General features: G+C 46.9%; 1 protein-coding gene across 1 annotated transcript in view; it reads right to left on the reverse strand.

Moving 5' to 3' along the window:
- Positions 1 to 18088, reverse strand: part of LOC120059549 (laminin subunit alpha-5-like) — a 316678-nt gene extending 298590 nt beyond the window's left edge. The window contains 1 exon segment of the mRNA XM_039008682.1: positions 17994 to 18088. Within this exon segment, the coding sequence (XP_038864610.1) occupies positions 17994 to 18088 (95 nt within the window).
- Between the last annotated feature and the right edge of the window lie 239 nt (positions 18089 to 18327).

The following is an 18327-nucleotide window of genomic DNA, read 5'->3' on the forward strand; positions in this document are numbered from 1 at the left end:
AAAGGGAACACTTAAACAACACAATGTAACTCCAAGTCAATCACACTTCTGTGAAATCAAACTGTCCACTTAGGAAGCAACACTGATTGACAATAAATTTCACATGCTGTTGTGCAAATGGAATAGACAACAGGTTGAAATTATAGACAATTAGCAAGACACCCCCAATAAAGGAGTGGTTCTGCAGGTGGTGACCACAGACCACTTCTCAGTTCCTATGCTTCCTGGCTGATGTTTTGGTCACTTTTGAATGTTGGCGGTGCTTTCACTCTAGTGGTAGCATGAGACGGAGTCTACAACCCACACAAGTGGCTCAGGTAGTGCAGCTCTTCCAGGATGGCACATCAATGCGAGCTGTGGCAAGAAGGTTTGCTGTGTCTGTCAGCGTAGTGTCCAGAGCATGGAGGCGCTACCAGGAGACAGGCCAGTACATCAGGAGACGTGGAGGAGGCCGTAGGAGGGCAACAACCCAGCAGCAGGACCGCTACCTCCGCCTTTGTGCAAGAAGGAGCAGGAGGAGCACTGCCAGAGCCCTGCAAAATGACCTCCAGCAGGCCACAAATGTGCATGTGTCTGCTCAAACGGTCAGAAACAAACTCCATGAGGGCCCGACGTCTACAGGTGGGGGTTGTGTTTACAGCCCAACACCGTGCAGGACGTTTGGTATTTGCCAGAGAACACCAAGATTGGCAAATTTGCCACTGGCGCCCTGTGCTCTTCACAGATGAAAGCAGGTTCACACTGAGCACATGTGACAGACGTGACAGTCTGGAGACGCCGTGGAGAACGTTCTGCTGCCTGCAACATCCTCCAGCATGACCGGTTTGGCGGTGGGTCAGTCATGGTGTGGGGTGGCATTTCTTTGGGGGGCCGCACAGCCCTCCACGGGCTCGCCAGAGGTAGCCTGACTGCCATTAGGTACCGAGATGAGATCCTCAGACCCCTTGTGAGACCATATGCTGGTGCGGTTGGCCCTGGGTTCCTCCTAATGCAAGACAATGCTAGACCTCATGTGGCTGGAGTGTGTTAGCAGTTCCTGCAAGAGGAAGGCATTGATGCTATGGACTGGCCCGCCCGTTCCCCAGACTTGAATCCAATTGAGCACATCTGGGACATCATGTCTCGCTCCATCCACCAACGCCACGTTGCACCACAGACTGTCCAGGAGTTGGCGGATGCTTTAGTCCAGGTCTGGGAGGAGATCCCTCAGGAGACCATCCGCCACCTCATCAGGAGCATGCCCAGGCGTTGTAGGGAGGTCATACAGGCACGTGGAGGCCACGTTTTGACTTGTTTTAAGGACATTACATCAAAGTTGGATCAGCCTGTAGTGTGGTTTTCCACTTTAATTTTGAGTTGTGACTCCAAATCCAGACATCCATGGGTTGATAAATTTGATTTCCATTGATAATTTTTGTGTGATTTTGTTGTCAGCACATTCAACTATGTAAAGAAAAAAGTATTTAATAAGAATATTTCATTAATTCAGACCTAGGAATTGTTATTTTAGTGTTCCCTTTATTTTTTTGAGCAGTGTATATATGACTGTTTGAGCCCTTCAGCTCTGCATGTCAGAGGGTAAGAGAGCTTCTGAGTTTAGTGCTCTGCTCGCTGAACCCGTCACAACCATAACTGTCACACCATTCATACAGTTGAAGACGGAATACACTTAGGTTTACATACACTTAGGTTGGAGTCATTAAAACTCGTTTTTAAACCACTCCACCAATTTCTTGTTAACAAACTATAGTTTTGGCATGTCGGTTAAGACATCTATTTTGTGCATGACACAAGTAATTTTTCCAACAATTGTTTACAGACAGATTATTTCATTTATAATTCACTGTATCACAATTCCAGTGGGTCAGAAGTTTACATACAGTAAGTTGACTGTGCCTTTAAACAGCTTGGAAAACTCCAGAAAGTATGTCATGGCTTTTGAAGCTTCTGATAGGCTAATTGACATAATTTGAGTCAATTGGAGGTGTACCTGTGGATGTATTTCAAGGCCTACCTTCAAACTCAGTGCCTCTTTCCTTAACATCATGGGAAAATCAAAAGAAATCAGCCAAGACCTCAGAAAAAAAATTGTAGACCTCCACAAGTCTGGTTCATTGTTGGGAGCAATTTCCAAATGCCCGAAGGGACCCGTTCATCTGTACAAACAATAGTATGCAAGTATGAACACCATGGCACCACGGAGCCGTCATACCGCTCAGGAAGGAGACACGTTCTGTCTCCTAGAGATGAATGTACTTTGGTGCGAAAAGTTCAAATCAATCCCAGAACAACAGCAAAGGACCTTGTGAAGATGCTGGAGGAAACAGGTACAAAAGTATCCATATCCACAGTTAAACGAGTCCTATATCGACATAACCTGAAAGGCCGCTCAGCAAGGAAGAAGCCACTGCTCCAAAACCGCCATAAAAATTCCAGACTACGGTTTGCAAATGCACATGGGGACAAAGATCGTACTTTTTGGAGAAATATCCTCTGGTCTGATGAAACAAAAATAGAACTGTTTGGCCATAATGACCATTGTTATGTTTGGAGGAAATGGGGGGAGGCTTGCAAGCCGAAGAACACCATCCCAACCATGAAGCACGAGGGTGGCAGCATCAGTCAGGAAGTTAAAGCTTGGTCGCAAATGGGTCTTCCAAATGGACAATGACCCCAAGCATACTTCCAAAGTTGTGGCAAAATGGCTTAAGGACAACAAAGTCAAGCTATTGGAGTGGCCATCACATAGCCCTGACCTCAATCCTATAGAAAATGTGTGGGCAGAACTGACAAAGTGTGTGCGAGCAAGGAGGCCTACTAACCTGACTCAGTTACACCAGCTCTGTCTGGAGGAATGGGCCAAAATTCACCCAACTTATTGTGGGAAGCTTGTGGAAGGCTACCTGAAACGTTTGACCCAAGTTAAACAATTTAAAGCCAATGCCACCAAATACTAATTGAGTGTATGTAAACTTCTGACCCACTGGGAATGTGATGAAAGAAATAAAAGCTGAAATATATCATTCTCTCTACTATTATTCTGACATTTCACTTTCTTAAAATAAAGTGGTGATCCTGACTGACCTAAGACTATACTGTTTACTAGGATTAAATGTCAGGAATTGTGAAAAACTGAGTTTAAATGTATTTGGCTATGGTGTATGTAAACTTCCGACTTCAACTGTGGATACATCTCCCCTCTCCTGTTATTCACATACAGCACCTCTCCCTGTCTATCTCTCAACCCTTAGCCTCTGCCGAGTCCCCAACAACCGGCAGTTCCTGTTTTCAGGGGAAGTGGAAAGAGAGCCTTTTGGACGGTAACAAGGCGACATTTCATCCTAATTGGTTCAACAGCGCAGAAGAGAACCAATCCCGACAGTTTTTTGATTCTTGTCAAGACCAGTTTGTAGGGGATCTAGTTTCGGACGTTTATTTTAAACTACATTAGGTTATCCAACCCTAAACCAGATTTGATGTAAGGTTAAATAACCTAGCTCCTACAAATACATACAGTAAAACCAGACACGATTCAAAGCACACATTGAGTCTTAGAGTGGGGTGTATGGGGTACCCTGATTCTGGGTGTATGGGGTACCCGGATTCTGGGGTGTATGGGGTACCCTGATTCTGGGGTGTATGGGGCATCCTGATTCTGGGAGTATGGAGTACCCGGATTCTGGGAGTATGGGGTACCCGGATTCTGGGGAGTATGGAGTACCCGGATTCTGGGGAGTATGGAGTACCCTGATTCGGGGGTGTATGGGGTACCCTGATTCTGGGGTGTATGGGGTACCCTGATTCTGGGAGTATGGGGTACCCGATTCTGGGGAGTATGGAGTACCCTGATTCGGGGGTGTATGGGGTACCCTGATTCTGTGGTGTATGGGGTACCCTGATGCTGGGGTGTATGGGGTACCCTGATTCTGGGAGTATGGGGTACCCGATTCTGGGGAGTATGGAGTACCCTGATTCTGGGCCCTATGAGGTACCCTGATTCTGGGGCGCATGGGGTACCCTGATTCTGGGGAGTATGGGGTACCCTGATTCTGGGGAGTATGGGGTACCCTGATTCTGGGGAGTATGGGGTACCCTGATTCTGGGGATTATGGGGTACCCTGATTCTGGGGCGTATGGGGTACCCTCATTCTGGTGCGTATAATGAGGGTACGCTGATTTGTTATGGGAAACCCCCTGTGTACCTGTAAATCAAACCATGAAACTGGGTGACATTGGAATGACATAAACGTGATATTAACATGTCATAAACATGACAGTGGTCATGTTCCGGACTCTGACATAGCTCTTTCTGACACTGCTCCTTCTGATATTTCTTCATGTTTTTTAAAAACTTTTTGGATTGTGTGCATATTGTTTTGTATTGCTAGGTATTACTGCACTGTTGGAGCTAGAAACACAAGCATTTGGCGGCACATGCGATAACATCTGCAAATCTGTGTACACAACCAATAAACTTTGATTTCACTTGATGGGGCTGTGGGTTGTGACCCAACAATTCTGTTGTCATCAGCTTGTCGTTGGTTACAGATGAGACAGTATTAATGAGAGACACTTATTCAGTACAGCCAAGTGTTTTGTGATCTAAACTAATTTAGTCCTCCATGGTGTCGAGGGTTCCTACATAATTATCCGCTCTATCGACCTGTGAGACGCAATCTTAACATCCCCAAAATTGGAGAAAGATCTCACTCTCACACACACACACACACACACACACACACACACACACACACACACACACACACACACACACACACACACACACACACACACACACACACACACACACACACACACACACACACACACACACACACACACACTAGGTAGGTTTTTAGGGATGAGTCAGGAAACAACACTCTTACCTCACACAGAGATGAACAGGGTTGGGTAAGTTACTTTCTGAATGTAATCCGTTACATTTACTTGTCACCTGTCTAAAAATATAAATCAGTAATATAACTTTTGGATTACCCAAACTCAGTAACATAATCTGATTACTTACAGATATTTTTTGATTACTTTCCCCTTTAAGAGGCATTAGCAGAAGACAAAAAGAATCCATCAAATACATTTGGTGTGACATCGTAGTGGTTTTCAATGCTGAATTGAATGTCTGATAAAACAGAAAAAGGTACCATAATGTATTGTTTTGGTTACAAACATCCTTTCTGAATTTAAAAGTAATTCAACAAGTAATCATCTAGTTTTTCACAAGTATCTGTAATCTGATTACAATAGTTTTGCTGTTAACGTAAACGATTACACGTACAGTTTTTTTGGTAATCAGATTACATGTAACTGATTAAATGTAATCAGTTACTCCCCAACCCTCTTGATTAAATACAGGCCATGAGACTCAGGTGAAGTAAAACACATCCGATTTAGCGTTGTGTGTTTACAGGGAACACATCCGATTTAGTGTTGTGTGTTTACAGGGAACACATCAGATTTAGTGTTGTGTGTTTACAGGGAACACATCAGATTTAGTGTTGTGTGTTTACAGGGAACACATCAGATTTAGTGTTGTGTGTTTACAGGGAACACATCAGATTTAGTGTTGTGTGTTTACAGGGAACACATCCGATTTAGTGTTGTGTGTTTACAGGGAACACATCCGATTTAGTGTTGTGTGTTTACAGGGAACACATCAGATTTAGTGTTGTGTGTTTACAGGGAACACATCAGATTTAGTGTTGTGTGTTTACAGGGAACACATCCGATTTAGTGTTGTGTGTTTACAGGGAACACATCAGATTTAGTGTTGTGTGTTTACAGGGAACACATCCGATTTAGTGTTGTGTGTTTACAGGGAACACATCCGATTTAGTGTTGTGTGTTTACAGGGCAGACAGTGCAGAGTGATTATACAGTGCATTCGGAAATTATTCAGACCCCTTGACTTTTTCCAAATGTTATGTTATTCTAAAATGGATTAAATAAAACATTTTCCTCATCAATCTACACACAATAACCCATAAAAACATTTTTTTAAACACAAATACTTTATGTACATAAAAGTATTCAGACCCTTTGCTATGAGAGTTTAGCTCAGGTGCGTCCTGTTTCCATTGATCATCCTTGAAATGTTTCTCAAATTTGATTGGAGTCCACCTGTGGTAAATTCTGTTGATTGGACATGCTTTTGAAAGGCATACACTTGTCTATATAACGTCCCACAGTTGACAGTGCACATCAGAGCAAAAACCAAGCCTGAGGTCGAAGGAATTGTCCCCAAGGGGTCCCCAAGAACAGTGGCCTCCATCATTCTTAAATGGAAGAAGTTTGGAACCAGCAAAGACTCTTCCTAGAGCTGTCCGCCTGGCCAAACTGAGAAATTGGGGGAGAAGGGCCTTGGTCAGGGAGGTGACCAAGAACCCGATGGTCACTCTGACAGAGCTCCAGAGTTCCTCTGTCGAGATGAGAGAACCTTCCAGAAGGACAACCATCGCTGCAGCACTCCACCAATCAGGCCTTTATGGTAGAATGGCCAGACGGAAGCCACTCCTCAGTAAAAGCCACATGACAGCCCACTTGGAGTTTGCCAAACGGCACCTAAAGACTCTCAGACTGGGAGACAGGATCAAGGGAAAGATGAACGGAGCAAAATACAGAGAGATCCTTGATGAAAACCTCCTCCAGAGTGCTCAGGACCTCAGATTGGTACGAAGCTTCACCTTCCAACAGGACAACGACCCTAAGCACACAGCCAAGACAACGTAGGAGTGGCTTCGGGACAAGTCTCTGAAAGTCCTTGAGTGGCCCTGCCAAAGCCCGGACTTGAACCAGATCAAACGTCTCTAGAGAGACCTGAAAATAGATGTGCAGCGACACTCTCTAGAATGGGAGAAACTCCCCAAATACAGGTGTGCCAAGCTTGTATCGTCATACTCAAGAAGACTGGAGTCGCTGCCAAAGGTGCTTCAAAAAAGTACTGAGTAAAGGGTCTGAATACTTACGTAAATGTGATATTTCAGTTTTTTATTTGTAATAAAAACCTGTTTTTGCTTTGTCATTATGGGCTATTGTGTGTAGATTCATTGCTATTTAATAAATTTTAGAACAAGGCTGTAACGTAACAAAACGTTGAAAAAGTCAAGGGGTCTGAATACTTTCCAAATGCAATGTATCTAGATCAAATTCCACAACAGGAGCACACATCCTAATCATTCTGATACTTTCATTAATCCTCCACCCACCTCTTCCGAAACCATCCCTCCTTCCTTCTCCGGCCACCACTCCTCCCTCCATCCCTCCTTCCTTCTCCGGCCACCACTCCTCCCTCCATCCCTCCTTCCTCCTCCGGCCACCACTCCTCCCTCCATCCCTCCTCACCCGGCCACCACTCCTCCCTCCATCCCTCCTCACCCGGCCACCACTCCTCCCTCCATCCCTCCTTCCTTCTCCGGCCACCACTCCTCCCTCCATCCCTCCTTCCTTCTCCGGCCACCACTCCTCCCTCCATCCCTCCTTCCTCCTCCGGCCACCACTCCTCCCTCCATCCCTCCTCACCCGGCCACCACTCCTCCCTCCATCCCTCCTCACCCGGCCACCACTCCTCCCTCCATCCCTCCTTCCTTCTCCGGCCACCACTCCTCCCTCCATCCCTCCTTCCTCCTCCGGCCACCACTCCTCCCTCCACCCCTCCTCACCCGGCCACCACTCCTCCCTCCATCCCTCCTTCCTCACCCGGCCACCACTCCTCCCTCCATCCCTCCTTCCTTCTCCGGCCACCACTCCTCCCTCCATCCCTCCATCCCTCCTTCCTCACCCGGCCACCACTCCTCCCTCCATCCCTCCTTCCTCACCCGGCCACCAGTCCTCCCTCCATCCCTCCTTCCTTCCTTCTCCGGCCACCACTCCTCCCTCCATCCCTCCCTCCCTCCTCACCCGGCCACCAATCCTCCCTCCCCATCCCTCCTCCGGCCACCCCTCCTCCCTCCCTCCATCCCTCCTTCCTCCTCCGGCCACCACTCCTCCCTCCCTCCTTCCTTCTCCGGCCACCACTCCTCCCTCCATCCCTCCCTCCCTCCTTCCTTCACCGGTCACCACTCCTCCCTCCATCCCTCCTTCCTCCTCCGGCCACCACTCCTCCCTCCCTCCTTCCTCCGCCGGCCACCACTCCTCCCTCCATCCCTCCTTCCTTCTCCGGCAACCACTCCTCCCTCCATCCCTCCTTCCTTCTCCGGCCACCACTCCTCCCTCCCTCCTCCCCCCGCCACCAATCCTCCCTCCCCCATCCCTCCTCCGGCCACCACTCCTCCCTCCATCCCTCCCTCCTTCCTCACCCGGCCACCACTCCTTCCTCCATCCCTCCTCCCCCGGCCACCACTCCCTCCCCCATCCCTCCTCCGGCCACCCCTCCTCCCTCCCTCCATCCCTCCTTCCTCCTCCGGCCACCACTTCTCCCTCCATCCATCCATTCTCCGCCTCCAATCCTCCATCGTTCCCTCCCTTTTCTCCTTCTCAGCCCCCCCCCCTCTATCCCCCCCTCATCCACCCCCCCCCCCCCCCCCCTCACCTTCCCTCCTCCCCCTCCGTCCCTATCCTCCCCTACATTGATTCCCTAGGGGCAGTTAGACTGAGAAGCAGCAGTTATTCTGAAAAGCAGGAGAAACATAAAACAGGTCCCTGGAGGACAGCAATCTATGGTCTCAAACACTGGGCCCAGGGGATCTACACACACAGACACACACTTCACTACTATGTGTCACAAATCTCTCTGTTGTGATATAACCTCTGTGATTTTCTCTGTGTGTTTCTCAGCAGGTAATGAATTCCATCAGACCCCAGTGACCTCACTGTGCCTCGGTGTACACACACACACACACACACACACACACACACACACACACACACACACACTCACAGCCATTGATTGGCATAATTCTACTCTAACCAATCTATATCAATCTAACACACCAAATCAGTGGGGCCAGCAGAGGGCATGGGGGGGCAGCAGAGTGCATGGGGGGGCCAGCAGAGGGCATGGGGGGGCAGCAAAGGGCATGGGGTGGTGGAGCCAGCAGAGGTCATGGGGGAGGGGGAGGGGGGGTCCAGCAGAGGGCATGGGGGGGGCCAGCAGAGGGAATGGGGGGCCAGCAGAGGGCATGGGGGGGCAGCAGAGGGCATGGGAGGGGCCAGCAGAGGGCATAGGGGGGGGCAGCAGAGGCCATGGGGGAGGGTGAGGGGGGTCCAGCAGAGGGCATAGGAGGGGCCAGCAGAGGGCATGGGGGGGGGGGGGCAGCAGAGGCCATGGGGGAGGGTGAGGGGGGGGGTCCAGCAGAGGGCATGGGGGGGGGGGCCAGCAGAGGGAATGGGGGGCCAGCAGAGGGCATGCGGGGGGCCAGCAGAGAGCATGGGGGGGCCAGCAGAGGTCATGGGTGGGCCAGCAGAGAGCATGGGGGGGTAGCAGAGGGCATGGGGTGGTGGAGCCAGCAGAGGGTGAGGGGGGGTCCAGCAGAGGGCATGGGAGGGGCCAGCAGAGGGAATGGGGGGCCAGCAGAGGGCATGGGGGGGCCAGCAGAGGGCATGGGGGGGCCAGCAGAGGGCATGGGGGTGAGTCTCTATATGTGGAGTAGTAAAGAAACGCCGGAGATAGAGATTCACTGATGCTCTCTAGTGTGTCCTCAACCATAATAGAAACAGTCAGTGTGTGGGTGTGTGTTTGCATACGTTATACCAAACCTGCCTGTTCTAGAGAGCGACACAGAACACACACACAGACAGAGACAGAGAGACAGAGAGAGAGAGAGAGAGAGAGAGAGAGAGAGAGAGAGATGACTGTCAGCAACCTTCTAGAGAATCTTCTCTCCAAATCTCTTCTTCCTCTGTGGAATGGTAAGTGTTCCAGAACAGAGATCTGGTGAGGTATTGACTGGCCTGAATTCTGAGTGACTTATGTGAATTTCCCTGTTGTGACTTTACTTTAGGAGCTGGTCTGGGGGGCACAGACGTCAGTTCAACTTCGAGTTTTGATTTACATTTGGTTGAGTTGTCAACTAACGTGAATTCAAATGTGAAATCAACAAACCATGTCACCATGTCGTTAGATTTAGGTTCAAAGTCGGGTGAGGAAAAAGACGACATGCCCTTAACGTTGATGACTTGTTGCAAATCCAATCAGTTTTCCACGTTGATTCAACGTCAGCACGTAGATGTTTGGGGTTGAAATGACGTGGAAACAATGTTTCTTCAACCAGTTTTTGCCCAGCGGTAGATAGGATAGACCTACCACCTCCATAGGTACAAATAATGACTTGTGTGTCATGGGGTTTGATCTTTGCAGGGAGTAAGAAAAGGAAATGAAGGGGGAAAAATTGTGAAATAAGAAAAAACAACACTAGTTTTTACCCTTCAGGGGGTTGGTGACATTTTGTCAGTAGTGTTTTTGCTCCGTCTCTCCAGCACCCGGAAGCTACACAACAGAAACACAGTGTTTATTGCATTGCTGAGAAGGAAGCTGCAAGTAAGCATTTCGTTGGGCAGTGTATACTGTACCATGTGTATCATGTACATACGACTAAAACTAGTCACACACTGGTTATCTGGAGCCACTTAGCTATAGTCCTCGTTAACGTTAGGTCATTTTACACCGTTACACAGGATCTCAGCTATACTGGTGGAGACACACAGAGAGGAATCAACATGGAGAAATACAGCTGGAGTCACAGTTACTCATTCTCTGGTTCTTATTATTATGCCTGATGTGACCAAACAAACCATTTAGTGTATGTACAGGAAACCAACCCATGAATCACACAGCCAAGATTCTCAACCAGCAAGATGCTCAACCAGCAAGATGATCAACATCAAGATTCTCAACTGACAAGATGCTCAACCATCAAGATGATCAACTAACAAGAATCTTAACTGACAAGATACTCAACCATCAAGATGCTCAACCCGCAAGATTCTCAACCAACAAGATGCTCAACTGACAAGATACTCAACTAACAACTCAATACACAAACAACCTACTTACCGACCAAACCAACTGATCCAAAAACCACACAGAGCACATCCCTGGCCTGAGCACAGCTGGACCTCGACTATTCAATTTCCTGTCTGTCTAACCCTCCACGCCAAAGAGACTGAATATAGACCGCTCCAATAGAAACAGAAATCAAATCAAATTGTATTTGTCACATACACATGGTTAGCAGATGTTAATGCGAGTGTAGCGAAATGCTTGTGCTTCTAGTTCCAACCATGCAGTAATATCTAACAAGTAATCTAACCTAACAATTTCACAACAACTACCTTATGCACACAAGTGTAAAGGAATGAATAAGAATATGTACATAAAAATATATGAAAGAGTGATGGTCGAACAGCATAGGTAAGATGCAGTAGATGGTATAGAGTACAGTATATACGTATGAGATGAGTAATGCAGGGTATGTAAACATGATATAATGTGGCATTGTTTAAAGTGGCTAGCGATACATTTATTACATACATTTTTCCATTATTAAAGTGGGTAGAGATGAGTCAGTATGTTGGCTGCAGCCACTCAATGTTAGTGGTGGCTGTTTAACAGTCTGATGGCCTTGAGATAGAAGCTGTTTTTCAGTCTCTCGGTCCCCGCTTTGATGCACCTGTACTGACCTCGCCTTCTGGATGATAGCAGGGTGAACAGGCAGTGGCTCAGGTGGTTGATGTCCTTGATGATCTTTTTGGCCTTCCTGTGACATCGGGTGGTGTAGGTGTCCTGGAGGGCAGGTAGTTTGCCCCCGGTGATGCGTTGTGCAGACCTCACTACCCTCTGGAGGGCCTTACGGTTATGGGCGGAGCAGTTGACGTACCAGGCGGTGATACAGCCCGACAGGATGCTCTCGATTGTGCATCTGTAAAAGTTTGAGTGTTTTTGGTGACAAGGCGAATTTCTTCAGCCTCCTGAGGTTGAAGAGGCGCTGCTGCGTCTGCAAACTTGATGATTGAGTTGGAGGCGTGCATGGCCACGCAGTCATGGGTGAACGGGGAGTACAGGAGAGGGCTGAGAACGCACCCTTGTGGGGCCCCAGTGTTGAGGATCAGCGGGGTGGAGATGTTGTTACCTACCCTCACCACCTGGGGGCGGCCCGTCAGAAAGTCCCATCAGTCCCGTCAGAAAGGACCCAGTTGCACAGGGCGGGGTCGAGACCCAGGGTCTCGAGCTTAATGACGAGTTTGGAGGGTACTATGGTGTTAAATGCTGAGCTGTAGTCGATGAACAGCATTCTTACATAGGTATTCCTCTTGTCCAGATGGGTTAGGGCAGTGTGCAGTGTGATTGCGATTGCGTCGTCTGTGGACCTATTGGGGCGGTAAGCAAATCAAAGCAAATCAAAGTCTATTGGTCACGTAGACAGATTTGCAGATGTTATCGCAGGTGCAGCAAAATGCTTGTGTTTTTAGCTCCACCAGTGCAGTAATACCTAGCAATGCAAAACAATATGCAAAATAATCCAAAAAAATGTAAAGAAAGACATACAAAAATATCAGAAAGAGCAATGTCAGAACGAGCAACGTCAGAGTCCAGAATAGGTCCTTGATGATTTTCTTAGCCTTCCTGTGACACTGGGTACTGTAGATGTCCAGGAGGGCAGGCAGCCCCCAGTGATGTGTTTGGCTGCCCGACAACACCATTTGGAGAGCCCTGCGGTTGCAGGCGGTGGTGCAGTTGCCGTACCAAGCCGTGATACAGCCTGACAGAATGCTCTCAACGGTGCATCTGTAGAAGTTTGTGAGGGACTTAGGGGCCAAGAAAGTAACTAGGTTACACTACTTCTGAAATAGCTCCAATAGAAATCCCTGATCTTGGATTCAAACCTCTCTGTCTGCCCTGTATTCATGCAGCACTGTATCTCTCTAAGGGAGACAGGCAGGCAGCGACACATACAGACCATCTCCTATCAGGGTTGGAGTGCTCAGAGTCCCAGGTCCTTTTAAACAGGAAGCCATGGTCTGTCTGTCCTGTCTGTCTGTCTGTCTGTCTGTCTGTCTGTCTGTCTGTCTGTCTGTCTGTCTGTCTGTCTGTCTGTCTGTTTGTCGGAGCTTTACTGTCTTAACAGCGGCGGCAGGCAGGTGGGATTTGATACGAATCCTGGAATGGCTGTAGGGGTGAAAGCAGAGCTGAGCGCCAATTCAATTCCATGTGTGCTGCAATCTGAAGCCTTTACACCCACGTATTTTCTCTCCTTTCTCACCCACACACTACTGACCAGGGTCCAAGTGCTCAAATGTAGTGGACTATATATAGAATAGGGTGACATTTGTCCACGTATCGGTTTATTGGCCAACTACACATTAAAACTAAGCATAGAAGAACAGTGTTACTGTCTGTTACATCTGGCTTCAGATTCTATACGTCAGTCAAAAGGTCACAGTCAAAGGGAGTCATTAATAAAGGAAACAGAGACAGGTTGGTGATTGGATGGATAAGTTAGACTTAATTTGAATTTTAAATAAATACACAAGGTTAAGCTGACTATTGCACATTAAGTTAAACTGTAATGCATCTATAGTACCATATCAATTTCCCCTCCAGTTAATTGAATAGCCAGTGGCGAGCCTTTTTATTTATAGGAGGGTGTGTGTGTGTGTGTGTGTGTGTGTGTGTGTGTGTGTGTGTAAGCAGCTCCAGGGAGACCACAAGCAGCATCAAAGCAAAGCCCCTGATCAATCTCTCTCCTCCTCCAGGGCCGGTGACATCATATTGATTTCTGATAGTTCTGTGACACACTCATCAATTGCCGGTATTGAGAAAAATTCAGCATGTGCCCTTTAAGTTACAATGAGGGATAGCCTAACCAACATGCATCTGGTATAGCCTCTGTTATAAAGAGAGGGAGAGGGAGGGAGGGAAACTAGACCAGTAACACAGTTCACCAGTCAGACAGACAGACAGCAGTATGATATATATCTCCAGATGGACTTGATAACAGGCTATCGTTATTTGATTATCTGTTTATTTCCACTTCCCAGACCTCTAATGGAAATTGGCAACTGAATTTAATACAGGAACAGCCGATTGAGGTTGCCGTAGCCTTGCCGTAGCCTGCCGTAACCTGCCGTAGCCTGCCTAGCCTTCCCGTAGCCTGCCGTAGCCTGCCGTAGCCTTCCCGTAGCCTGCCGTAGCCTTGCCGTAGCCTGCCGTAACCTGCCGTAGCCTGCCTAGCCTTCCCGTAGCCTGCCGTAGCCTGCCGTAGCCTTCCCGTAGCCTGCCGTAGCCTTCCCGTAGCCTGCTGTAGCCTGCCGTAGCCTGTCGTAGCCTTCCCGTAGCCTGCCGTAGCCTTGCCGTAGCCTGCCGTAACCTGCCGTAGCCTGCCTAGCCTTCCCGTAGCCTGCCGTAGCCTGCCGTAGCCTTCCCGTAGCCTGCCGTAGCCTTGCCGTAGCCTGCCGTAACCTGCCGTAGCCTGCCTAGCCTTCCCGTAGCCTGCCGTAGCCTGCCGTAGCCTTCCCATAGCCTGCCGTAGCCTTCCCGTAGCCTGCTGTAGCCTGCCGTAGCCTGTCGTAGCCTTCCCGTAGCCTGCCGTAGCCTGCCGTAACCTGCCGTAGCCTCCCGTAGCCTGCCGTAGCCTTCCCGTAGCCTCTACAGTGCCTTCAGAAAGTATTTATACCCTTTGATTTATTCCACATTTTGTTTGTGTTACAGCGTGAACAGATTAAATTGAATTTCAAAGAATTTAGCTAATTTATTGCAAATGAAATACAGAAATATCACATTTACATAAGTTGTCAATACATGTTAGAATCACCTTTGGCAGCGATTACAGCTGTGAGTCTTTCTGGGTAATTCTCTAAGAGCTGTACACACCTGGATTGTACTACTGATTGTACAATATTTGCACATTATTGTTTTACAAATTCTTCAAAAAACTGTCAAATTGGTTGTTGATCATTGCTAGACAGACATTTTCAAGTCTTGCCATAGATTTTCAAGCTGGTTTAAGTTAAAACTGTAACTAGGCCACTCAGGAACCTTCAATGTCATCTTGGTATGCAACTCCTGTGTACATTTCGTCTTGTGTTTTAGGTTATTGTCCTGCTGAAAGGTGAATTTGTCTCCCAGTGTCTGTTGGAAAGCAGACTGAACCAGGTTTTCCTCTAGGATTTTGCCTGTGCTTAGCTCTATTCCATTTATTTTTATCCTAAAAAACTCCCTAGTCCTTGCCGATGACAAGCATTCCCATAACATGATGCAGCCACCACCATGCTTGAAAATATGAAGAGTGGTACTCAGTGATGTGTTGTGTTGGATTTGCCCCAAACATAACACTTGTATTCAGGACGTAAAGTTAATATCTTTGCCATATTTTTTGCAGTTTTACTTTAGTTCCTTATTGCAGACAGGATACTTGTTTTGGAATATTTTTATTCTGTACAGGCTTCCTTCTTTTCACTTTGTCATTTAGGTTTGTATTATGGAGTAACTACAATGTTGTAGTTTTCTCATATCACAGTCATTAAACTCTCAACAACGCTATCAACAAGGCAGGTCCTACAGGCCCTAGTTTTGTCGCACCTGGACTAGTGTCCAGTCGTGTGGTCAGTTGCCACAAAGAGGGGCTTAGGAAAATTACAATTGGACTCAGAACAGGGCAATACGGCTGGCCCTTAAATGTACATGGAGAGCTAACATTAATAATATGCACGTCAATCTCTCATGGCTCAAAATAGAGGAGAGATTGACTTCGGCCCTACTTGTATTTGGGAGAAGTATTGACATGTTGAATGCACCGAGCTGTCTGTTTAAACTATTAGCACACAGCTTGGACACCCATGCATACACCACAAGATATGCCACCAGCGGTCTCTTCACAGTCCCCAAGTCCAGAACAGACTATGGGAGGCACACAGTACTACATAGAGCCATGACTACATGGAACTCTATTCCACATCAAGCACCTGATGCAAGCAGTAGAAACAGATTTTTTTTTTAAACACATTTAAAAAACACCTTATGGAACAGCGGGGACTATGAAGAGACACACACAGGCACAGACACATACATACAGACAGACACACGATAACATACGCACTATACACACACGTACACATGGATTTTGTTACACACTATTATTGCACACAGAGTGAGTTCATGCAACTTATTATGTTACTTGTTAAGCACATGTTTACTCCTAAACTTATTTAGGTTTGACATAACAAAGGAGTTAAATACTTACTGACTCAAGGCATTTCAGCTTTTCATTTATTATTAAATTTGTAAAAGTTTCTAAAAACATAATTCCACTTTGACATTATGGGGTATTGTGTGTAGGCCAGGGTCACAAAATCTGAATGTAATCAATTTAAAATCCAGACTGTAACACAACAACATGTGGAAAAAGTCAAAGGGTGTGAATACTTTCTGATTTAAGTTAAAACTGTATATGCTTTACGATGCAGCTGGATGAATAACAGTGTGTGGGAGCATTGTCCTTCTAGAACCCCACCCCAATCCACGCCACTGTAGTGCGGGCAGTTGGACGCAGTCGTCGTGGCAAAATGATTAGGCTAGTAATTGTGGGAAAAACTCCGCTACATAGGCTATGCTTTTCTTTTAGATCAGATTTAATATTGCAGATACATTGTAGCTTCCATCAATGTAATTGTCTGCATCATTTCATAAATATACTGTATATATATGTATGTATGAATATATATATATATATATATATATATATATACACACATATATATTTCATTTTATTTTATTTAACTAGGCAAGTCAGTTAAGACCAAATTCGTATTTACAATGACGGACTAGGAGCACTGGGTTAGCTGCCTTGTTCAGGGGCAGAACGACAGATTTTGACCTTGGCAGCTCAGTATTCGATCCACCAACCTTTTGGTTACTGGCCCAACACTCTAACCACTAGAATACTTGCCGCCCCAGGTAGCCAGGTACATACATACATATATATACACACACACACACACATACAATCCAATCCCCCATATCTTTTTGGGGGGAAAATATATATATTTATATACAGACACATACATACTAATACACATACATATATATACACATCTCTTTTTAAAATATATTTTCCTTGATCATATTCCCCTACCCCTACCACCCCTCCCCTAATTGGAGTAAACCAATAAACAGCAACACTTAGGCTTCTACTTCCAGCTGATACATAATACATACATTTTACAGACAGTATATTTTACAATGGTTATCTTGTGTTTGTTTTTAGTCCTGTCCTTCCTCTACCCTCAACCTCTTCCATCTATTTCTGATGTCCATCCAGTTTGATTTCTATTTGCCATACATTTTGAACTGTGCTGTTTCACAAAAGTTCTGAACCTATATACATTTTACAGACCCCGTATGTTTTACATTGGTTATCTTGTTTTTATTAGTCCCACCCTTCAGCTCCATTCAACACTTCTCATCTGTCTCTTTAACACCATCCATATTGGATTTATATTTGCCATATATTTTTCAACTGTGCTGTGATGCTTATTCTATAGAGATTTCGCAGCAGGCAACACAACAGCGACGCGCCTCGGGCGAACTTTTCACCCCACAAACTCTCCGACCGTCGATATCAACTGTGGCACGCGGCTGTTTTATTCACTGGCTGGAAAAGTGGCGCAGCAAGCACTTGGGGAAACGGTTTGTGTCTAACAGTCTCGCACGCATCCCCACCCTTAAAAAAAATAAAAAATCTCAGGAAAATCTCAGAATAAAAAATAAAAACTTGATTAAAAGTTAGACATAAAATGTCCACATTACCCCATGTTCAGAAAATGGGGTTTCCATAGCCTAGGGCTAGTTACCGTCTAACCCTCTCCCTGCGCGTCAGATACGACATCTACAGAGACCAATAATATCACCGATACCAATATCAATTCCATCATTAGGCTAAGGTCTATTAACTGTGCAACGAGGCGAATCGTATTGCCCGCTGTTCCCCGAAGCGCAACGGACCTATCTGTGAGAGATACAGAGCCAGCGGTTTCTGCAAGCTTACCTGCATGACACGGTGATCTCCACTTTGGTGGCCGGGACGCTTCCCGCAATGGGATCGAAGTCACACACCGCAGCCATGCTATCTAGCTTGTCCATAACGTCTCCCTCCATGCGCGCGGAAGAACCGGGCCAACTCCCCGATTCACTCAGCCTGGCCCCGTACGAGTACCTTCCGAATGTATCTCCACGCCCTTCTCCCAAGCGCAGGTGCTCAGCGAGCGTTCCACTGAGGGATCAACCGTCAGTGGATGAGTAGAGGAGAAGAGATGAAGACTTCAGTCAAATCCGGTAAGTGCTCTCCATTGGGTAGAGAAGGAACACTGTCCAGTTTGAGT

The sequence above is a fragment of the Salvelinus namaycush genome, chromosome 14, assembly GCF_016432855.1.
Source record: "Salvelinus namaycush isolate Seneca chromosome 14, SaNama_1.0, whole genome shotgun sequence".
NCBI classification, from domain to species: Eukaryota; Metazoa; Chordata; class Actinopteri; order Salmoniformes; family Salmonidae; genus Salvelinus; species Salvelinus namaycush.